The sequence below is a fragment of the Oryctolagus cuniculus genome, chromosome 1 (genome assembly GCF_964237555.1).
Source record: "Oryctolagus cuniculus chromosome 1, mOryCun1.1, whole genome shotgun sequence".
Taxonomy (NCBI): Eukaryota; Metazoa; Chordata; class Mammalia; order Lagomorpha; family Leporidae; genus Oryctolagus; species Oryctolagus cuniculus.
Window position 1 is genome coordinate 115,936,563 of NC_091432.1, and position 23,320 is coordinate 115,959,882.

General features: G+C 51.5%; 1 protein-coding gene across 20 annotated transcripts in view; it reads left to right on the forward strand.

Annotated features, from left to right (window-relative positions):
• The window catches only part of GRAMD1B (GRAM domain containing 1B), a 272,813-nt gene that overhangs the window by 209,942 nt on the left and 39,551 nt on the right, over positions 1–23,320 (forward strand). For 7 of the 20 annotated variants that reach the window (XM_070047529.1, XM_070047520.1, XM_070047531.1 and 4 more), the window contains 3 exons: positions 19,314–19,524; positions 20,295–20,315; positions 22,850–22,873. In XM_070047529.1, coding sequence (XP_069903630.1) covers positions 19,314–19,524; positions 20,295–20,315; positions 22,850–22,873 — 256 coding nt within the window. The other 13 variants (XM_070047533.1, XM_002708329.5, XM_051819265.2 and 10 more) reach the window with 7 other exon arrangements.

The following is a 23,320-nucleotide window of genomic DNA, read 5'->3' on the forward strand; positions in this document are numbered from 1 at the left end:
TCTCCAGATACACAGAAGCACACCTGCTTGGGCATCAGGCATGGATGTCATGCCAGGTGCTCTGGATTCCTGGCTCAGACTCTTTGTTGCCCTGGGAACTTACTCACTCCCAGGACTCAGCATCCGTATCTGTTAGATGGGTCAGTAAGGCCTGTCCATGAGATGCCGGTGGAAAACAGTGTGATGTAATGGGAACAGAAGTGCTTTGTAAGCCATGAAGACTGAAAAAATTCCTGAATACTGTTGCTGACCAGAGTACCTCTCACCTGCCGGGAACGTTTGTCTGGGGGCTGTCTGAGCACCTGTACTGCATCTCGGAGAATGCACAGGGGAAAAACCAGTCTTAAGGGGTGCAGGGTGGAATTTGAAAATGCCAGTGCTTCACTGGAGTGCCATTCTTCTCTAAGTCTGACCTGCTCATGATGAGAGCATCAGACATCTGGGAGGCGCTGCACTGAAGAGGCCCTCAGCATTTGCTCTTGTAGCTTGTGGTTCCAGAGCTGCCTTCCTCTTCCCCTTGTTCCCAGGGCTCCAGCAGGGAGAGCAGCTGTCCTCTATTTAGAGCCAGGCGCCTGTGCCTGTATTTAGTGTCACCTCCTCGATACAGGTCGAACTAATAGGCAACACCTGGGACATAATCGTTGGCCACAGAGGGAGCGCATTCTCGGGGGAGCCACATCTTGTGTTTTGTCAGGTTTGGGGATGAAGAGGAGATAACGCCCGCAGCCCCCGTGGCTGTGTCTCAGAGAGGCCATGAATAATTGAGAGCTGGCAAGCTGGCTGCACCAAAGAGTTGCATTATGTAAACCGGCAGGCGGCGGCGGCGGCGGGCGAGCGCGGGTGTGTGTGTGCGTGCGTGTGTGTCTGCGCGCAGGAGGGTGCGTGTCTGAGTGTGTCCGTGCGCCTGTGCGCGTGCGTGCCTGAGCTCCGGAGCAGCTGTCTGAGAGGGAGTCGGAGGGAGAGCCAGAGAAAGGGAGCGAGGGCGAGGGCGAGGGGCCGTGTGCGGCTGCACTGCGCGACCACACCAAATCACAGCCACAGAGGGAGGTGGGGTGAGAAAAGGTTGGGAGGGGGGCGGGTCACGCTTAAAATTCCAGAGCGGTGCGACACGGCAGAGCGAACAGCTCCCCCCAGCTTGGGAGAGGCCTGCCCCCAGTCCCCTCCCCCGGTAGACCCAGGGGCCTTGGGATGGGTATGGAGGTGAGTGGCCTCCAAGCTTCTCTGGGCCCGCGCTCCCCGCCCCCACCCCCCCACTGCCCAATGCATGAATGAATGAGTTCCTCTCTGCACTGCACTCTGCTACCGTTCCCTAATGGCTTCCAGGTTAGTGCTAACTCGTGCTGACGCTGTGTGTGTGTGTGTGAGTCTATCTTTGTTTCCTCGTGGGATGTTTTTTTGGAAGGGGTGGGCATGTCCCTGGGTTGGATTGGGGCCCCGGGGGCTGGAGCTGGAGCGTGGACCTGTCTGTCTGGTTGTGTGCTTTTTCCAGCTGGCGCGGGCTGCTCGGAGCTGCCAAGAACACAAACCTTTCAAGGCAGAGTAAATCCGGAGTCCATGTTGTTTGCTTCTGTTCTCTGTTCGGGGGATCCGAAAGCAGCCAGCGTGACATCATGCTGCAGAGATGCCACATTCTTTCGCCTCCCCGGCCTTTTCTCCTCTGTCTTCCCCCACCTCCTCCAGGAGCACTGCTGGAGCCCAGCTTTGGAGCACTGAGGGGTGACCCAGGGGTGGGCTGGAGAGATGGGCTGGGATGGTGCTGATGGTGTCCCCTTGAATGGGAAGACTTCATCGGGGCCCTACGACTTGGAGAGCCCAGGGCTGAATTAGCAGTGCGTCACAGCGAGGGGGCCGAGAACTTCTGGGGGAGGTGTGGACGAGCCATGTGCTCCTGTTCCCCACCCGCCACTTTCGATCCACCGTGCCCCTGTGGGCAGGATGTGACCACAGCAGTGGTCCAAAAGACAGGGACAGATCCTGCTTCTCCCATAAGGAGAGGGCAGTGGGGTGATGGATCTGACCAGCAGCAGGAGAGGCAGAGAGAGGAAGTCGATAGCTCCTGTCTCAGGGAAATAAAGGGGTTTGTTTATTCTTTGGCTTAGCCTGCACTTGGCTCAGAGAGCTGCCATGTGTTTTGAGAAAATAGACACCCAGTGGCTGGGCCTTACTCCCCCACACCTCCTTGCATTGTTAGTTATTTGCTTGATTTGGGGAAGTGCATGGGTCGGGGAGGACTTGGAGCTCCCTGTCTCTCTGGGGCCTCAGCCAAGAGCCTAGCCAGGGCTGGGGGAAGCGATCTTTGCTTCTTCGCTGACATTTCCTAGCAAACTCTGCTCTGTGGACACCCTTCTCACTCCTCTGCCTCCTGCCTCACACGGCCGTGCCTCTGTCCACAGCGAATCTCGAATGTGGGGCGTGTTTCTGGCCTTTGCCTTCGATGAGGCTCCGCAGGTTAGAGCAGTTTAGAACTGAGATGGAAAAGGGGGGGCCTTAGAAGAAGGGTTAAGGGTGAGGAATGTTTTTCAGAGTCTCCCATGGCAGAAGAATGACACTGTCCAAGTCCAGGCCTGGAAAGCAAGTACCCCACGGAGGGGGAGAATGCGTGGTGAGTGGCAGGTCAGCTGGTCTGCTGAACTTTTTACGCATTTCAGCAACTTCCAAACCATCACCGAGGAGCCAAAGATGATGAGCTTTTATCATCCTACCCAGAAAAAAAATTTCTCTTGCTTTCTTCCTTTCCCGGCTCTACAGATTTGCTCTGCTGACAAGCGCAAGCCTGTAGCTCCCTCCTCCAGTGGCTGCTGCATGGTACACAGGTTCCTTGCATGGCTACTCAAGTTCTTTGTCTGGCTTGGCAGAGACCTGCAGAAAAGACCTCTGCAGAGTCAAACCTTGTGAGACCAGGGGTTGGCAAACTTTTTATAAAGCACCCAGTAGTAACTGCTGTAGGCTTCGTGGGCCATGCTGTGTCTTTGTCACTGGAAATCAGCTCCGCTTTGTACAGCACAAGTGACCATGAACAATTCATGAACCAACGAGCCTCGCGGTACTCCCTGTAAAACTTATGTATGGGCTCTGAAAGAGGATGTCATGTCACTTGCACATGTCACAAAACAGTCTTTTGATTCTTTCAACCATTTAAAAATGTGAAAACTATTTTTGTGTCCAGCTTAGAGAATCTCTAAGGTCCGAGGTAGGTTTGCATGTGGCCCAGAGTGATCCTTATTGGGGTTCCAAGCTGTAGTATAGCTCACTGAGCTGGGCTGAGAACTGGGTGGATTTGTCATCATCCCACCGGAACTCGGGCTTGTCTGGTTTGGGGGAAGCGTGGGTGTGCTCCTTCAAGGATGCGCAGGCATTCATTACACGTGCAGACGCTCTCCTTAGGATGCAGGATAAGGGTGAAGCGTGTACCCAGAGACTCAGAAGAGAACGGTGACTAATTCCAGATCCTCCTGATTCAGAGGATGACTCCAAAAATATGTTTGCACCCTGATTTCCAAAGTACGTGGGGTGATCATCCTGCCAGTATCATTACAGCCATGCCTGTGCTCCTCAGTTATTTTTTTTTATTTTGGGGTGGGGGGTTGAGATCAACTGGAATCCATGCAGAGTGAGCCCTGTCAGAGGCTATGTGAGCAATGACTCAAGGGACCCCCAGGTCTGGGGAAGGCGTGACAGCTGTGTGATGATGCCAAATGGAAGGGGAATTGGATTTGTCCTACAGCTCGCAAGGCAGCAGAATAGGGCCTTTGGTAGGAAGCCTCTGGAAACAGTTGGAGCCTACAGTGCAAATCCACCAGAGTTGTCCAAAGGTGAAGTGAGTTACGTAACAGCTGATGACGTCTCATCCCTTGAGGTGTGAGTGCTCAATCGAAACAAAGATTGGCTGGTGATGTTGGAGAAATGATTCTCACTTCTGAGAATAGATCTGAGGAATTAAAATCATCCCACCCGAAGAAAGGGATAGAGAGCTCATGAACTGACCTCAAGTCTAGGACAGCTGGACCAGAAGAAAGTGGTGTTTAAGTGTGATGTGGCAATTAAAAAAAATCACAGTGATCACAGGTGAGAGTGAGAAGCATCACCAAAGAAAGCCCTGAATTTTGTGCCTCTGCGTCTAGTTTAAAATAGATAAAGTCTGTGTTAGGTGTCTGGGCATCTGCCTGCAGTCTGGGATCAACCAACCTCACGGTCCTGTTCATTCTAAGACTTCTGCGATTTGACCTCTCATTTTTTGGCCTGCCTTTATTTTTATTTTTATATTTTATCTTTAACAGAAGAATAAGCCGGAACTGGGTTTGCATCATGGGGGTCAGTAAAGGATTAGCATTCAGGTGGGCTGTGCCAGTGAGGCCAGGGGAGGAGTGATACAAGGGTACTTCAGGAAGTTCATAGGAAAATGGAATTAAAAGATAGGTTTATTTTGGTACAAAAAAGTATTTGAAATCCGTGCATAGTTTTTTCATGATGCACATTTCCATGAGCTTTTTTGAGGACTCCTCTTAGGAGGGGAAAGGCTCACTGGGTGCTGTTGCTCACTTCTTACGCACCTGCCCACTCCTTGGTCTGGCTCGAGCTAGGCACCGTCACCCGATAGTACCATATCAGGTAGTACCATAGTACTGGTGCCTGAGAGTTTTTGGCCCTGACCAGAGAGAATGCTGGTGAAGCTGAATTAACTTCAGGCCCAGACTGCCTTGGATCTTGTTTCTGGATGCTTTGCCTAACTCAGATCTGAGCCCTTCTGTCTCAAATGCTCCTGCTCTCAGCGTTTCATAGCGAATGTTTTTTAGTTTTTTGAATTTTTTTTTTTTTTGAAAGGCAGAGTGACAGAGAGAAGGAGAGTGAGAAAATCTTCCATTTGCTCGTTAATTCCCCACATGCCCACAACAGCCAGGGCTGGGCCAGGCTGAAACCAGGAGCCAGGAACTCAGTCCAGGTCTCCCTCTTGGGTGTCAGAGATGGTAGTACCTTCTTCTGATGTCCTTGTGGGGGTTGGGTGGCGTCCACACTCATTCTCGCGGAACAGAGGAGTGAGCTGCCCCTGGTTCATACCCAGGGAAGGAGGCTGAGTCACAAAGGCAGCCTAGCTCCTGGGATGCTGCTCCCTGGATGGTCGGGGGCAGGTGTCTTCCTCGCATCCAGGTAGCTCCTATCACTTGCTGTCTATCACGTGCCTGTCTCTTCCATCAGACTATGAGTTTCTTAGAGACAATATCCCCTAATGCCTAGACATTACCTGGTATGGAGGCAGCTCCTCGTCAGCTGTTGGGTGGATGGATGAAGGACTGGATCCTATACAGGTGCCTTTTCGTGTCAGTAAAAACATGTAGTTTCCTGAGGCTGGGGGAGGGGCTTTGGGAAGCAAGCCCCCATGGAGCTGGAAGTTCTATTCGGTTGAACTCCTCCTTGCCCTTGTTCTGGAGGTTTGTGGCCTCCCGATCGATTGGAAATCTCCTTCCAGAAAGGGGCTTCCTGGGACGGCTTCGCACCTTTCTGCTTTCTCAGGGCCCCATCCCCCTGAGCACTGAGACTTCTGAAATACTTGGGGTGCGGTTGTACTTAGATTTGGCTAAGTCCAGTTTCAAAGTATTAAGCCCCTGCTGTGAGCCAAATATCATGTTGAATATTGTGTGGTACACAGAATAGTGGCTGCCTTGTTGGGCCCTCAGGGAGAAACTGTATTGCAAAGTTGGAGGTGCTCAGGAAATCTGTTAGTGATGTTGAATCAGCAAGCTAATCTTTAAAGGCTGTTAAAGCCAGAAAGCATTGGACAGGTGATGATCACGGAGAGTGAAGGAGAAGGAAGGACTGTGGCCTTTAAATGTCTCTGTACAGCTATGTGCATGCGGCCACCCAGTGAGTGCTGTGTTAGTGGGGCTCTGGAGCAGAGGCCTGGGGGCTGCTGTTGGGGTGGCCTCAGAGGGAATCCCCAGGTGCAGGGGGACGATGAATCACATGGCTGTCACAAGGCCCCTTCCTAACTGCAGCCAGCTCAGTCAACACCCTGCCCTTCGAGCCCAGCAAGACTGTCCCCCAGGTGTTAGGTGTTCCCTGTGTTGTGAACAGTCTCAGGAAAAGGCAATTGTATAACATGAGTAAGTTCCTCTGCTTGATTGCAATGTCTTCTGTCTCATCTTTAGTCTGTTGTCCCAGCCCCGTGAGGTAGGGACCTGCTGCAGATGTGACTAGTGGCCGCCTATATTCGCATGGTCACATGGAACGGGCAGAGCTATTAGGAACAGGATTCACTTTCTTCAGTGGGAATTCACATCCTACGTCTAACCCATTTTCACTCCGTGAGCAATTATTGGAAGCCCTTTACTTCTGGGATTCACTGTCTAATTAGGTTCATTCCTTTTTAAGATTCTTGCTCCAGTAAGGTGGGTTGTGATCATTCAGCAGACAGGGAACACAGGTGCACAGAAAGAGAAAGTGATTTTTCTCAAGGGCACCAAACGGCTTAGGGTTTTAAATTCAGGTGCTCTGTCTAGACAAAGTGACCAGGACATCCAAGAGTCTGAAAGTGGTGTCAGTGTTATGTTCAGAATAAGGATTAATGGGCTGGTGTTACAAAGAAAGGAGATATGGAGCCAGCTTAAGAAAGATAAGTGTATTAGATTGAGATAACAGACTTAAAAAAGAGCTCATTGCTTTATTTGGGCAGTACATATCTCCAGTTCCAGTGTGTGCCAGTCATTTTGCCAGAGATACTGGGAAACCACAAAACACAGCAAGCAGCCCCCAGAGTCCTCCGTCTAGTGATGAACAAGTACACAATAGCAAACAACAAGACGGTTTCCGTTCCTGTGAGTGCAGTGAGGCGAAACACAAGGCCACGTGGTGGTGGAGGCCTGGGGGTAGGAAGCTGTGCTGTAGGTAGTGATGCTTCCACAAAGTCTGGAGCAGGTGACGTATGAGCTTTGATCAGCAGGCTGACAAGGGGGAAGCAGTCGAAACTTCAGTGTAAATGGTGAAGGCACAGTGGTCAGTAAGTCCAAGTATCCTAGGCGGGGGATGACCTTGATGTGTTCCAGGAAGAGAAGAGGCTGGGGGAAGTGACGGGGGAGGAAGTGGTGGTAGAAGTCGGGAAGATACTCGAATCCAGAAGGAGCCGCGTAGCTGATCGCTGAGTCTTTCTCTTAGGGTATGAACCTTGATCTCCTGGAGGTGATGACCGGAAGCAGAATGGCTTTGGTGCCGCCTTGGCACCCTTCTGTGAAACAGTTTGTGTCTGACTTCTGCCCATGGCTCTTGTGGCATCATCGGCATCTTCAAAGGCTGCCATAATTTGTTCCTCTTAGAAAAGTCCATCGAGAGAGAGAACAGGAGCTCTGGCTTTTCCCTCAGCTCTGGCAGGACCCAAACAAACTTATTTTGTTTTTGTAGGAGAGGGGGAAAGTGGGTCAGGCTGTTTTGGCATTTCAGGCATGGAGTCCCAGTTCTATTGCAGGCCCTCGTCTCCATGGAAATGAAAAATAGTGTTTGTCATGCCAGTTCCTGGATTGAATTCCAAACTCTGGGCTGAACAGAAGCTGCGGGAAAGCCAGGCAGCAGGGGAGTGGGATGGACCGAGGCTCCAGCCACTGTGATGAGCGATCTCTTCTCTTTGGCCTGAGTAGAAAAGGCAGACTTTTGCCCAGGCCCAACCCTCTATCTCCCCATCACCTCTCTGGACTGAGACCGTCAATGGAAGGGTAACTGGAGTTCTGCTTTTCTCTGCTTGGCCAAGGGCTCTCCGTGGACCTTACCTTGTTAGTTAGATAGTAAATCCATCAACAGCCGAAGTAAATGCTGGGCCTTTCCCTCGCAGCAAGTAGTTCCTCCCAGGTTTGAGTAGGTGTCTGGGTATTCCGTTATTCCACTGCTTGCAAATGCTTTGAATGAGCTCTTCCTTCTTTCAATTGTTGTGTAAGAGTTGAAAGCTTAATAAATAAGATAGGGGAGGAGCAATGAGTAAGTGAAGTTTGGCGCCCATTGAAGGTGCTTTGAATCCTCCACACCGTATCTACATAGATGGGGACCAGTTGATGGGGTGCAGAAAGATGTAAGGGCTTGGGCTGCGAGGATTGTTTGGCTGACTGGTGACTGGTTAGTCTGCCCAGCTTCCATTTGTGTGATGTCTCTGCCAGTGGTCTGGACCTAGCTATAGGCCTTTTCTACCTTTTGGTTCCCAAATTGAGACAGAACCTTGAATACATTATGCAAAGGCTCCGGGGAATTTTATCAAGTTGCCCAGAGAAACGGGAACAAAATGTTCATTTCTGCAGTTGGAGGAGGTCTGTGCTGTGTCGGGATCTGCAGTGGCATTTGTCCGCGCTCTGGTAGGGGAGAAAGGCATTGTCGGGTGGCCCCTTCCCTTCCTGCCCCTTGCTGAAATGTAGCATGCTGCTAAATTCTGGCCAGCGAGCGGCCCCGTGGACCACACTGAGACTGATCTGCGGGTCTAGGTTTGAGAAGAGACTCTCGAAGCCTTACCAAACAGAAAGCACATCCCTTGCAGCCGTGTGGCCCCTTTCTTCAGCAAGGTAATCACAGGAGCTGGTTTTCTCCCTCAGAGGCAGGTGGACCCCATGGGGGAGTCAGCAGGCTTGGATTCCACACCCGGAGTGGGTTCCTTCCATGGCCTTGGGGGCTTCCGTTAGAGGGGACAACAATGCATTTCTTATCTTTTCCAACCTGTGCGCCATCTAGACCCTTAAACAGTGTGTGTTGGGGCAAAAGTCATTGAGACTTGTACGATGAGCGCCTTTGGTGAACAATCATGCCCTCTCTGGAACTTAATAGTGAGCAGGTTGGTCTGGAAAGGCCCTTTGCACTCTCTCTCTGAACCAGTCTTCCCCCTGAGACTGCGGTTTTAGTTTGATGAATAAAACGGGCTGAGAGCAGGAGCTCCAGGAGGTGAGGACAGTGAAGACCTGAGATGTTTTTGAGTGACTTGCTGTTTTGCTCTCTAAGGCAAAGGGTTTAAGGGAAATTGGGGGCTCTGCTGGGATTTGTCATTTGGTCTTTCACTCCCCTCTACAAGGTTCTGGTTGGATCTTCTCTTGTAACCTGCCCTGCTTGGGAAACACAGACACTGTCAAATGATAAACAATAGCACAGGAAGTTCTACCAAACTCTGAATTTGGAATGGGTTTAGGTGGACAAATCTTCTACTGGAAGCATTTGAAGGCAGCATGTAAGATTCATGCAAATGTTATGCAAATACACTGGTGGCCTTCCTACCTCCTGAGCATGTACAGTGGGAAAATTGAAAGGGGAGCCAAATGCATGATATTTGCAGTGGTCTTCTAAAGAACTGAGGGCGATCGATCGCTGATGAAACTTTGGGATCCTCACGTGGATGGGATATGGGACAGTGGTCTGTCAGGAATTAGGGACCACCAATACCAGATTCAGCTTTAACCAGGTGATGCTAAGGGCAGAGAGGGAAGATATGGCTGTGGGTGCTCATGATGTGGTTGTCCCACTGGGCACTGCAGACCTCAGTCCCATCGGATCCGCCTTGGTTCTTTTTTTTTTTTTTTTTTTTTTTTTTTTTTTTTTTTTTTTTCGACAGGCAGAGTGGACAGTGAGAGAGAGAGACAGAGAGAAAGGTCTTCCTTTGCCGTTGGTTCACCCTCCAATGGCCGCCGCGGCCGGCGCACTGTGGCTGGCGCACCACGCTGATCCGAAGGCAGGAGCCAGGTGCTTCTCCTGGTCTCCCATGGGGTGCAGGGCCCAAGGACTTGGGCCATCCTCCACTGCACTCCCTGGCCATAGCAGAGAGCTGGCCTAGAAGAGGGGCAACCGGGACAGAATCCGGCGCCCCGACCGGGACTAGAACCCAGTGTGCCAGCGCCGCAGGCGGAGGATTAGGCTAGTGAGCTGCGGCGCCGGCCTTCGCCTTGGTTCTTCTACATTGGCAGTTCCAGTGACAAGCTCAGATGAGTTCACTGTTCCACTGAGTCTTCCTACCTGAAAGACATGGACCAGCTGTCGATACTCAAAGACAGGTCTCTGTCACCTGGGGCAGTTACGCTGCTTCTTCCCGATGCTTGAGAGATTGTTCCTGGGGAGCAGTGGTTCTCAAAGCGGTGGTTCTCAGAATCTAAGATACAGGTTCCATCAGGCTCACCCACAGGAAATTTTCATTTATTGGATGAGGATGGTGTGGGGGTGAAGGTGAGGTTTGGGTTCTGCACTTGAAGGAAGCACCCGTATGTTCCTGGTCCCCATTATGGAAAGAACTGCTTGGGAGTGGTCAAAGCATTTCCATATGACTTTGAGGGTTAGAGGGCAGGATATGTATTTCCCATTTCTTAGATAGGAACATTAGCTTTCTTAATAATGGCTCAGAAATATTTAGTTAGCAATAGATGCTTGAAAATATTATCGAGCATTGTGAATCAGGCACTGTGCTAAGTGTTTTACTTGTACCATTTCACTTAGCACAAATCTTATGAGATAGGGACGAAAAATGAGGCTCAGGTGCCAGGGTCACACAGCAAGCACGTGGCTGATCTGGGACTCAACTTGGGTCTGATGACACCATAGATTTGCAGTCTCTACCAGGCACTACCCAAGCAGGCCCTCGGCAACAGAAGCTGTCTTGCATTTGCCTTTCTGAATTTCTAAGGAAATGCTCTTCCTATTGGGTGGGGGTGCTCTAGAATGAATCAGGCTGTCTTAAAAAAAAAAAAAAATTCCCAGTATCCCTGCCACTGAGATGATTACAACTGGACATTTGATCATCCAGGTTACTACTGTAGGGCTGGGCTCAGAAGAGACAATGCAGACAACATGCAGTGTCCTGGTGTGGGAGCGAGAGATCGGAATCTGGGAATGAGCCAGGGCTGCGGGGCCAGTGGGATGCAGATGCACTATGACAGGAAGTAGGAAGGAGCTGCAATCAAAGCAGGTGGAGGCACAGAGGTTCAGAGTGACAGGTACATTATCTGGGGCCAAGATAATCGTCTCTTGAGGCAGAAAAGTTAACTTGAGCAAGGAGCACCAGAACACCAAGTGACTGTTCTTCCGCACTGCATGGGTGGCTGGTCAGAGAGTTGGCCTGCTGACAAGGCCGTCGTGTGCCCGCAGAGCGACACCAGGGATAAGGACGGGGAAGGAAAACCAGGCAGAGGTGCTGCAAGGACCTCTGTGTTGGAGCCTATGGAGACAGTCACTGCTGGAAGCCAGGAGAGCCTTTGTCCCCTTTCTGTATTTCCCTGTTTCTCAAGAACTTGGGCCAGACCCATAGGAAGTAGGGCCACAGCCTACGTTGCAGGAGAAAAGAAGTCAGATTGAGAAAGCTTTCTGTTTTTTGGCCAGGTAACCAGGGGATGAATGAAATAGTCTTTGTTGGGGTTCTTACAAATAGCAGAGATGGAAAGTGAGTGAAATACCCGGGGCCCCTACACTGCATGGGGTTGAAAGTGGCTTGTGGGGTCTTCGTGCACCTCTGACAGAGTTGGTGCTCCTAAGAATCTCTTGAACATCCGCTTCAGCATATTATGCTTCGACGACACACGGTTTCCTGTAAAGCTCTGTGTGCCCCAGGCTGTTCTATGCCTTCACCCGTTTGTTCATGCTGGCTTTTTTTTCCCCTTTCTCCCTTTTTCCTGGAACATTCTCTTCTCTTTTGCCACGCCCTTCACCTGGCTAGTACTGGCCTGTTTTCTGAATCCAGCTTAAGGGCCATATCCTTGAGGAAAACTTTGTTTTTTCATCCAGTCTCTTCGTACTCACTGCCAACTGCTTATATCGAAACGGAGGGCTAGCTGTATAGCTCTCCCTGACCATAAATACCCCCAAGCAGGAGGATCATCAAAGGAACTCGAATGCCAGGTGCTCGGTTAGTCTTTGGGGAGCTCTGGGGAGCCAGAAAGTCACATCCAGTTGGCCAGGCATTTAACCTCCCTGTTTCTCAGGTCCTTGCTTAGTCCCATCATCAGTGGTCTTGCTTTCCTTCCTACAACCAATCTAAGGTGTAGCTGGGCTCCATTATCCCATGATCTTGAAACACAATAAAGGATCAGATTACTGGCACATTATAGAGTTTTTTTGAAAGATAGAATGCTGTCAGTTTTTAGAACATTCCTGTTGATGGGAAAGTTGAGAGTAGACTGAAGAAAGGAAGCGGGAAGTTAATTTCTTTCTTCTTCAACTCACCCGGCTATGCATCCACCCACCCATCCATCCAACGTTTTTCTGTCTGTCTTCCTTGCAAATATTATTGAATGTGTGGTGTTGAAAACAAGCCCTGTAATCAGGTCTGTGCTTTAAATCCTGTCCTGCCAGTCACCCGCTTGACTTAAATCTGTCAAGAATTTAAGTTTATCACCTGAAAATAAGACTAGTAATATCCATTAAAACTTGATAGAATGGTTGGGGACGTGAAATGAAATAATGTTTAATAAATGCTTGGCACTGTGCCAGAAGCTCATAAGCACTCAAGAACTGTTAGCTATTTTTTTTTTTAAAGATTCATTTATTTTATTTGAAAGGCAGAGTTACAGAGAGGCAGAGAGAGGGAGAGAGACAGAGACACAGAGAGAGAGGTCTTCTATCCACTGGTCCACTCCCCAGGTGGCTGCAATGGCCAGAGCTGCATCGATCTGAAGTCAGGAGCCAGGAGCTTCTTCTGGGTCTCAGATGCAGGTGGCCCAAGGAATTGGGCCATCTTCTACTGCCTTCCCTGGCGATAGCGGAGAGCTGCTTTGGAAGTAAAGCAGTTGGGACTTGAACCAGCGCCCATATAGGATGCGGCACCACTACACCACAGTGCTAGCCTCGCTGTTTTTATTATTACTAGCAGGTTGAAGGACCAGCTTTGAGATCTGTCCTCTTACTGGGGATTGTTAACCCTGCCGTGAGACCCTTCACCAGGATGGGATTGCACTCAGCAGGCATTCACCGAGCTCTTGCTGTGTACACAGCATCACGCTGGCAGTGTGGGAGCTCACAGGTGTGTGACTCCAGGACCCAGAGTAGGTCCCAACTTTAACACCAGCAAAAACATGTTAAGTGCTTTAGTCTGTTCAGTGGAAGAGAGTTAGAAAAGCTTTTTGGAGAAGGTGGGATTTGAGATGAGTCTCCAAAATGAACAGAATTCTATTAGGTAGATATGGAGAGAAAGGGCACTTCATTCACAAGTGATGAATTATATGGAGTCAGGATGTGAATTAAAGCCAGGGAGAGACATGCAGGAAGAATACGGGAACTCTTTGCAAAAGCATGAGGAATATAAAGTATTGAAATACCGATAAATGTCATTTACTTTGAGTATTTTAAACAGCATTCTGTGGATTTTGGACCTTAACATGGGGTAACTAGTAGGGAGCAGAGAGATATCAAGCTTTAGAAAAATTTACGGGGCTGATACTATGGCATAGTGGGCTAAGCGTCCACCTGCAGTGCCGGCATCCCATATGGGTGCAGGTTCGAGTCCCAGCTGCTCCTCTTCCAATCCAACTCTCTGCTATGGCCTAGGAAAGTAATAGAAGATGGCTCAAGTCCTTGGGCCCCTGCAATCATGTGGGAGACCTGGAATAAGCTCCTGGCTCCTGGCTTTGGACTGGCCCAGCTCGAGCTGCTGGGCCATTTGGGAAGTGAACCAGCAGATGGAAGACCTCTCTGCCTCTTCTCTCTCTGTCTGAAACTCTGCCTCTCAAATAAATAAATAAAATCTTTTTTAGAAAAATTTAATGACAAGAATGTGAATGAGATGGAGGAGACCACTCAGAAGGCTGTCTTGCTTAATATTCTTCTGCTAAAACAGAATACCACAGGGAATAATTCATGAGCAGTAGAAGTTACTAGACTCTGAATGGTGACCGCCTCTGGCAAGGGTCATCCCACAGCAGAAGGTGGAAGGGCCAGTGAGCGGGCAAGGCAGGAAAGGGCTGCACACCCACTCTGGGGGTGACCCTCTCCTGCTCCATCCCTGTGAAAACCATGCTCAACCATTCATGCAGGCTTGAATCACCTTGTAAAGGTCACACTTTTTTTTAATATATTTTTTTTATTTTTTGACAGGCAGAGTGGACAGTGAGAGAGAGAGAGAGACAGAAAGAAAGGTCTTCCTTTGCCGTTGGTTCACCCTCCAATGGCCGCCGCGGTCCGTGTGCTGCGCTGATTCGATGGCAGGAGCCAGGAGCCAGGTGCTTTTCCTGGTCTCCCATGGGGTGCAGGGCCCAAGGACTTGGGTCATCCTCCACTGCACTCACTGGCCACAGCAGAGAGCTGGCCTGGAAGAGGGGCAACCGGGACAGAATCCACTGGGACTAGAGCCCCGTGTGCTGGCGCCACAAGGCAGAGGATTAGCCTAGTGAGCCGCGGCGCCGGCCTAAAGGTCACACGTTTTAACACTGTACCATGGCCACTAAATCTCAGCATGAGTTTTTTAGGGAACTTCGAACCATAGGAAAATGCATTGGAAAAATCCAGGCAGGAGACCTGAGAAGCTGAACTAGGGCCCTGAGGAGGCCAGGAATGATGGAGTGGGACTCTATGGAAGTGGGATTGATGGTACTGAGTGACTCATTTCCGTGTGGAGTGAGCCGGAAGAGATGTGTTTGCAGCCTGAGAGACCAGGAAATGATGGTGCTGCTGGTAACGGGCAGTAGTGGGCGGAGGCTGGGAGGAGAGATGGCCAGCGCTGATTTGAAATCATTCATGAGACACCATCAGGAGGACCCATCAGCCTGCAGCAGATGGGTGGGCCCAGGAGCAAAAGCAGATAGAGCTTCTGCCCAGAGTGTTGAAGTTGAAACCAGCAGGAGATGGGCAGGGAGGTGAAGGACTGGATTTTAGACAGTATAGCAAGGGAGGAACCAGTGATGGAGACAGGAAGAGGAAGAGGAGTGGAAGAAAGAGACATGGGTATCATCAGAGAGGCGAGGGGGGATTTTCAGGAATAATGTAGTGGCCGATACCTGAAGGGCACAAGGAGACGGCATGTGTTGTTTGTGTTGAAGGCTGGATTTTAGGGACATAGGTCCTTGAGCAGCACAGGTAGGGTCTGTTGGTGGGGCGATGAGGAAGTCCTGTGGATATGCTGACCATAGAGAGTCAGCTTCCTGTGGTTTTGGGTAGTTGGAGTCTGTTTCCTCCAGGTTGGGATGTTTTGTCCACTGTGTTGACTTTTGCTTGAATCCCTTTCACAGCCAGCCCTCAGCATGGATGCAGGGTTTGCAGAAGGATCAGGGATCTCCTTCCCATTCCAGGATCTGGAATTCCCACCCGTGAGGGTGGCCCTTTGCTAAGGAGCAGACTGGGTGGGCTGTGGGTTCACCGTGTGTGTCTGAGGTGGGTCATGTGCCTAGGTCATCTCCTCTCGCAGTTCTTTTTTGAGCACATTAGCTGGGGCTGGGACAGAGTTCCCGGCTGTTTGTCCCAGAAGACACTTTACGCCTTGGAATATTTAGCTATGAGCTGGAACTGTCAGTGAGGAAAGGGGCTCCTCCCTCCCCCAGAAAGGCAGGCACAAAGCCCGTTCCCCAGGGGCCTCTGGAGGCTTCCCCAGAGGGTGGACACTAGGGTGCTGCGTGTCACCAGTCCCAGTGTTGACAGAAACTATAGGGTTCTTGGAGTCCCTGGCAAAGAAATGGAAGAGACTCATGCAAACATTAAGAACAGGCAGCAAAATGGGGCTGCTGTCATCATGGCAAAATGGCATGGTGGGTAAAGCTGATACTTGCGATGCCACATCTCACATGGGTGCCGGTTCGTGTCCCAGCTGCTCTCCTTCCAATCTGGCACCCCGCTAATGTGCCTGAGAAAGCAGTGGCCCAAGTGTTTGGACCCCTGCCACCCATGTGAGACTCATAGGAAGCTCCTAATTTCTTGGCTTTGCCCTGGCCCAGACTCTGGCCATTGCAGCCATCTGGGGAGTGAACCAGCAGATGGAAGATCTCACTCTCTGTTTCCGTCTCTCCCTCTCCTTTGTAACTGCCTTTCTAATAAGTAAATAAAATGCGCTTCTGAGAATGTAGAAGTGGACAGAGTATGACAGTGACAACTCAGGGAGGTGCGGCTTTATACAGGTGAGGGGCAGAGGGAGGCTGCCCCAGAAACTCCTGTAGGAGCTGGGTTTTTCCTGATGAAGTACTGCAGAGGAACTGAGTTACTGTCTCATAATCTCATTTGGGTGACTTACTGTTGGATCTTTCCTGTTTTGCCCTTTGTGAGGGGTTGATTCTTTGTTTAAACAGGTGTTTCCCCAAGATCTAACCTAAGTTAGTAATTTCTTAAGGAATTTTGTCTCAGATAAGCAATCTTGGTGGCAGTCCTTGAGATGTCTGTACAAACAGGGACTTCCCTAGATTAGCCTATGTAAACAGCCTCTGTAAATTCTTGCACAGGTAGGAAAACAGGTAATTGTTAACTACTTTTCTAACTCTTGGAGGCACATGTTTGGGCCATTAAGTAAGCAGCTTCTCAAACAGCCGGAAAAAGGAGGCAGATTTTTTTTTTAACTTTTTTAACTCAGGCATCTTCTATTTTTTTCTTTTTGCTTCTCCGATTAACCCTTGCCTGTCTCCTGCCTCACCAAGGAGTGGCTTCCTTTCTCGGGGGTTTGTGGCTATGATGGGATGATGTGGTGGAGTTGGTGAGAGAACCAATTGGCAGAGCATTTCTTGGCAGTGACATCTTGGGCTTCCTGGGATCAGTTATTGTGAGATTTATAACTGAGATTTTTTTTTCAGGGGGAACTTTTTTTTTTTTTTTTGACAGGCAGAGTGGACAGTGAGAGAGAGAGACAGAGAGAAAGGTCTTCCTTTTGTCGTTGGTTCACCCTCCAATGGCCGCCGCGGCCCGTGCGCTGCAGCCGGCGCACCGCGCTGATCCGATGGCAGGAGCCAGGTACTTATCCTGGTCTCCCATGGGGTGCAGGGCCCAAGCACTTGGGCCATCCTCCACTGTACTCCCTGGCCACAGCAGAGAGCTGACCTGGAAGAGGGGCAACTGGGACAGAATCCGGTGCCCCGACCAGGGCTAGAACCCCGTGTGCCGGCGCCGCAAGGCAGAGGATTAGCCTAGGGAGCCAAGGCGCCGGCCTGAACTTTTTTTTTTTTAAATGATTTGTTTGTTTGAAAGGCAGTTACAAAGAGGGAGAGAGAGACAGGGAGAGAATCTTTCAACCACTGGTTCTCTCCTAATAGTCATAATGGCGAAAGCTGGGCCAGGTGGAAGCCAGGAGACTAGAGAGCTCCATCTGGGTCTCCCGTAGGCTCAGGGACCCAAAGACTTAGGCCATCTCTGCTGCTTTCCCAGGCACGTCATCAGCAGGGAGCCAGCAGGGAGCTGGATCGGAAGTGGAGCTGTGTCACAGGCCACGGCTTAACCTGCTGCAGTTTTAGGCGGAAGTGAACCCTTGGGCCTTGCTTTTCTCTATACATTCCATCTTCCTTTTCTTTTTCCTTCGTCAGTTTCCTCCCAAGTGCTTCAGCTGTGCCCGCCAGCCTGTCCTGTTCACACTCATGGTTTGGGCTCTTGGGTGCTGTATCCTTTCTTTCTGCTGAGGGTGAGCCTGTAGAAGGTTTTGCTGAATGGGGCATGATTTACATTGCAAATGGGTCTCTGGGGACAGCTTCGATCACTGCCTGACCTTCACCTAAATGACTGCATCCCCACCCTGCACTCCCCTCCCTGAAGGGAGGTGGGATGAACAGTTGGGGAGGCCTTCCAGTTCCTGAGGCCTGCGGGATGCTCACTCTGCATACTCCACTCCCCTTCCCCCCTGAGTCTGCTAGGTCTCTCCTGTCCACTTCCCTTGCCTCTTTCTGCTTAACCTAGCCTGCTCCGCATCTCTTTCCTTCCTCCACCCTCTGGAAACAAAGTGAACTCCCACCATGATTTAACTGTTCTCTTCTTTCCCTCATCTCCGACTCCATTGAAAACACAAGCTCAATACCAAGTAGTAAACTTTGCAGCTCATAAGCCTGGGTGTGAGTAGATTAGGCCTTGCATACAGGGGCACTTTAGAAAGTTTTGGAAAAATTGAATTAGAGGATAAATATGTTTTAGCTTTTTAAATGTTTATTTTCATCTACTTGAAAGGCAGAACAAGAGAGAGAAAGGTGAGGGGAGAGAGAGAGAGAGAGAGATCGAGAGAGAGCGCTTCTATCTGCTTCTATCTGCTTTGTTGCCCAAATGCCCACAATAGCCAATAGGCAGGGTCAGGCTGTTGGAATGCCACCCAGATCTTCTATGTGGGTGGCAGGGCCCAAGTGTTTGCTCTGTCACCTGCTGCTTCTCAGAATCCATTAGTAGGAAGCTGGTTGCCAGCAGAGGAGCTGGGAATCAAACCAGCACTCCAATACGGGGTGCAGGCATCTCCGGCCATGTCCTGACCTGCTGCTCCACAACACCCACCCCAAAAGATAAGTTTATTTTGGTGTCAAATAAATAAATAAAATCATGTGTATAAGAAATTGTCAAAAATTCTTGGAAATATATAGTTATGAAGAAAGTATGCATGGATTTCAAGTTTTGGGGGGCACCAAAAAAACTTTTCCCAGGAACTTTCTAAAGCACCCTCATAAGGCTTTTGTGGGAAATGAATTTTGGGGTAGGGAGATAGGGAGTGTGAGGATTTCTGCCCCATTCATCTTTCCCCCTGGCAGAGAAAGCGGGACCCCGGGTGGCTTACCAGGCAATAATAGGGGGTGGGTGAGTTACAGCCAGAGACCCAATGTGGGTAACTGACACCTAGCTGCTGCTGTCGGCCACATGCAGCACTATGGCTATGTTTTGCTTTCTTTCTTTTTTTTAAAAATACATTATGCCATCAGTATGTAGGTGGAATGTGTTTTAAGAACCCAATGGAATAATATGTATGTGGATGCATTCAAAAGTAGGATTATTACTGTTATTTTTATGAGCAAAAATACCCAGACTAAATAAATGGCAAAGGCTTTGGTTTTACGCTTGTATAAAATGAGCCGATAGCGTTAGGGGCTCTCCAGTGAGGCTCTTAGGTCACAAACTGTTTGCCATAGACAGTTCTTTGCATATAATAGATGCTCAAACATTAGTCAGATGGTTGGACAAATGGATGGAAATTTAAATGTGTAGCTGCCCTATGTGCCCAGTCCCTATTCCTGTTTCTTCTCACACTGGCACCACTACTGCCCTCTCCTGGCCAGCTGCAGTATGACGGTGCAGTATGTCCATAGCTGGGCCCCTTGCTCCCTGTGTGTCCCCAGCCCCTCACCCTAGCTCCCCGAGCTGGCTCCTGTGCACCGGTCTTTGGCCTCCAATCACTGACTGCCTGCCTTTCCTCCTCCCCTTCCCACCCCACTCCCTCTCTCCATCTGCCCCTGCAGCACTGCCAGTAACTCGAACCGCAGCACGCCGGCCTGCTCCCCCATCCTCCGGAAGCGGTCTCGCTCGCCAACCCCACAGAACCAGGACGGAGACACCATGGTGGAGAAAGGCTCGGATCACTCCTCGGACAAGTCCCCGTCCACCCCGGAGCAGGGTGTGCAGCGTAGCTGCTCCTCACAGTCGGGCCGCAGCGGTGGCAAGAATTCCAAGGTGAGCCGGGCCCTCGACCCTCCAAGACCCTGTCTCTCCTCCTTAGCTGAGCACAGAGAAGCTGGTACTGGGGGCGGACGGAGGGGGCCAGAGCAGCTCACACGACCGAATGGCCCCGGTGTGCCCGAGATGGTCTTTATCCCATGAGGCCAGGGTGGGACAAGCCATAGAGACCCCAGCGATTCTGTGGCTGCCACTGTAGGACCATGAGAGCCTCAGGTTCCGTCAGATTTGGGGGAGGGGAGCTGTGAGGCTCAGGAGGGGGTCCTATGTTTTATCTTGGCTGTGTGTTCAGATTTGGTCCCTAGAACTCAGGTGGATGGGAAGGTAGCTTGGGACAACAACTATAGTACCAGGAAGCGAGGCCTCAGGGAACCTTCCAGAATGCTATTTCTAACCTCCTCTCTGGCCGTCCTGCTGTCTTCCCTTTGCACTAACCCACTTGGCACTCCCCTGGCAGTGGGGACAGTGACAGGGCCGTTCCTCCCCTCCCGAGTGTGTTGGCACTGCCACCTGCCATGGTGCTTGACCCAAGGACAGACACTTAAAAACCCCTGGGCTGGTGATGCCACCCCTCTCCCTGCCCCGAGATTTGCCTCTACCCCCTCAGTGCTTTGGGAAGCAGGGGATGTCTCTGCCCAGAATGTACTCAGGGGGACCCCTGGGAGGCACGGGAGCTGGTTTCCCACCTGAACTTGTCTTTTGACTTCTTGTTCTTCCTCTTCTTCCCCACCGTTTCCCAAACACCTTCTCTGCATGCATGGTCTTAGTCTCACAAGCGCCTCTCAAAAGTAAGCCATCTTTTGTCTCTGTCTTTTAATCTCCCCTCTCATGTGGAATTGTCTGCAGTGCTCAGCACCCCGCCCTCTGCCCCTGCCCGTTCTGCCCATTTGTCCTGCTTGGTCCCTCTCCCAGAAGGGCCCGGCCCCAACGTCCCCCTGGCAGGCTGGCTTGGAAGTCACTCAGGGCCCACGGCTACTGCACCCCAGGCCGCAGAACAGACCCCGTCCCCGTGCCCCGCTGCCGTGTCTCTGGCTGCTCCCCACACACCGCCTCTGTAGGGACCGATTTCCTCCTACACACGGTGCCGTCTGGAAGCCGAGTTGGTTTCATTGCTTCGGGGGACTGAAGACCTCACACCCCTGTGCTGGGTGACTCTGTTCCCTGGCGGATGGATGCACTGATGGAGGGTCAGGAAATCAAGTGGAGGAGTTCCCTGGTGCAGTGGCAGTGACCTCAGCAGCTCCTTCCCTCTGACCCACCTCCTCCCCAGCGGCTGTGCAGAGCGGGTCCCCCCTCAGTGCTGCCACCCCTGCCCCGAGCCTGGAGACTCTGCTATTCTCAGGATTCTGGATCCTGAATAGCGGACTTATCTTCCGGGAGGCTTGATGCCAGCCCCTAGAGGTTGGTGAATGTTGATGGCATCACCCACCCCAGCCCCTGGGGGGATGAGACCAGGTCAGGGAGCGGTGCCAGAGTCTGCCCAGGACCCCCGGATCTCCAGGACCTGATGGGAGCTTAGAGTGCATAGAGATGGTGCACAAGAGATATTTAGAGCTGGGGGCTCAGAAAATCAGACCCAAAGGGAAGGAGAAAAAAAAGAAAGCTGAGGATGACTTAATAACAATCCCAAGGCTCTGTCAGTGCCTTGGGGAGGAGGAGGGTGAGCAGCTGTTCTCTTTCCTAAGGGAAGAACAAGAAGCTACACGGCCAATCCCGCAGGCTGTGACCTTCAGAATAAATGCACATCATGGTGCTGAGGATTTTAAATATAGCTGGAGAGCCCGTGCTGGACAGGGAAGGAGGAAACCGCCTGGTGCGCGGAAGCCAGCAGGAGGTCTCTGAGGTTCAGGTGGCCTGGCAGGTGCAGGCATGTCTGATGTGCCCAGAGCCTGGCCCTCCCGAGCCCTCACACCTGTGGGCCAATTGGTATGGGCGCTGGGAGAGGTCCCCAGGCTGTGGCTTCTCGCTGTTTCTGCCCAGAGCTCTTTTCCATCAGAAGGTGAAGTTCTAAACTTCCTTCCCCTCGTGGTACTCAGTGAGGAGAGCACTAGCTATCAGTCAGCACGTACAGAGTACATGCGCGGTGAGGTAGGGGATGCGGTAGGTGTGGTGCACGGAATGAGGACTGCTTGTAGAACCCTGCGTGGTGAGCCTGTTTTGGGAAGCCAGGCCACTACCCGTGGAGCAGTCTGGGAACATAAATAACGTCCTCTGCCCCATAGATTATCTGCAGACCAAACCTGACAAGTCACATGAGTGGTTCAGGATATTGTGTGACTCCAGAAGCAGGAGCCATCATTTGTCCTTGGGGGTAGCTCAGGACGCATGTCAAGGAGCAGGTGGCATTCTGAATGGGGCGCTAGAGAGGCCTGACAAAGGGGTGGGGAGCTGAGTGTGACCTGAGCACCCATCGCAGCCCCCTCCATGGGGAGTTGGGCAGGGAGGTGACTGAGTGGGTCTGGGTTTTCTTTCTCTTCGAAGCCACTGGATTCAGGAGGTGCCTGTCCCCACTGGGCACACTCTCTGGGTTCCCTGGCTTCAGGTGCCTCACCCCATTCTCCCACCAGTCATTCCCATCCTTGATAGGCAGCAAAAATAAGGCTGACATGCAGGGCGGGGTCACGCGTGTGCAGGACAGAGTGCCCCCAGAAGGGGAAGCAGAGAACCAACACAGAGCCTGGAGCAGGCTGCAAGGGGATGCCACAGACAGAAGGGGCAGCAAGGTGGGATCCATTCCTCCTGCAGCGTCTTCTCAGGTGGCCAGATGTATCCCTGGCAAGGGAGCTGAGAGCCAGAGCTGTTGGCTCGATAAGTGTAGCCAGGCCACCCTACTCTCTGCCTCCTGTCCACCTCCTAGGAGAGGTGACCTCTGGGGTTTCCCAGGGAGAGCTGAACGGTGCCTCCCCTACCTCAGTGGAGTCAGGCCTAATGCATGCACCACGCCTTGTCCTTGCTCAGGGCCTCCTTGTCCTCTTTTGCTGCCTCCTCTGGATCTGTGAGCTGCTGAGGATGACACTTGCCAAGTGCAGCCCTGCCCAGAGCAGAGAGCTAGAAGGGGACAAGGTTGACTTCCACTCCCTGGGCCCCTTGGTTTGTGCCACCATGCAGCGTCTGCTCTGTAGTGATGGCCTGCAGTGGCCACTAGAGGGAGCCTGGGGTCACGTTCCTGCCTTCACCAGCTCCTGTCAAGGACTTGCCCTACCGAGGGCTGTGCCTGGTGGAAGCGGCGGATGCTCCTGCGCTTCAGCCCTGCCTCCCTCCTATGTGTGCACCTGTGACTTTTTCCCTTCTTGCCGATTCTAATTCATGGTTTTCTTTCCAGTATGACAGACTTAAGCTGATCAAAGTAAGACATTGAGTTTTGTCCCCCTGTTGAGCGTAGAGCTGCTGTAGCCTGCCTCTCCCTGCCCGCAGCCCCGTCTCCCAGTCTCCCTGAGCTTTTGCTCGGGGAGGTGTTTTGGGCCTGGGGGCTTGAGTCTGTTTCCAGGGGCCTGTGTCCCTTCAGGTGCTTGCTCTTCTAGGAGAGGCAGTAGAAGCTAGGAATGAACTCTGCTCGGTCCTCTGTCCCCGCACCTCCGTCTTTGTCCTGACTCCCTCTTCTTCTCTAGCTGGACCTGTCTGAAGCTGTCAGATGACCCCTCTGCTCAGCCCCCTAGTTCTGCGCTTGCTTCCCTGGCTCCATTCTCTGGCGAGGAGCGTTCCGTGAACTTGTAAGGGCAGACAGCGTCACTCCTGCCAGGGTGCTGCTTGATCTTTCTGGTTCACCATGAGACCGGGTCCCCTAGCCAGGCTG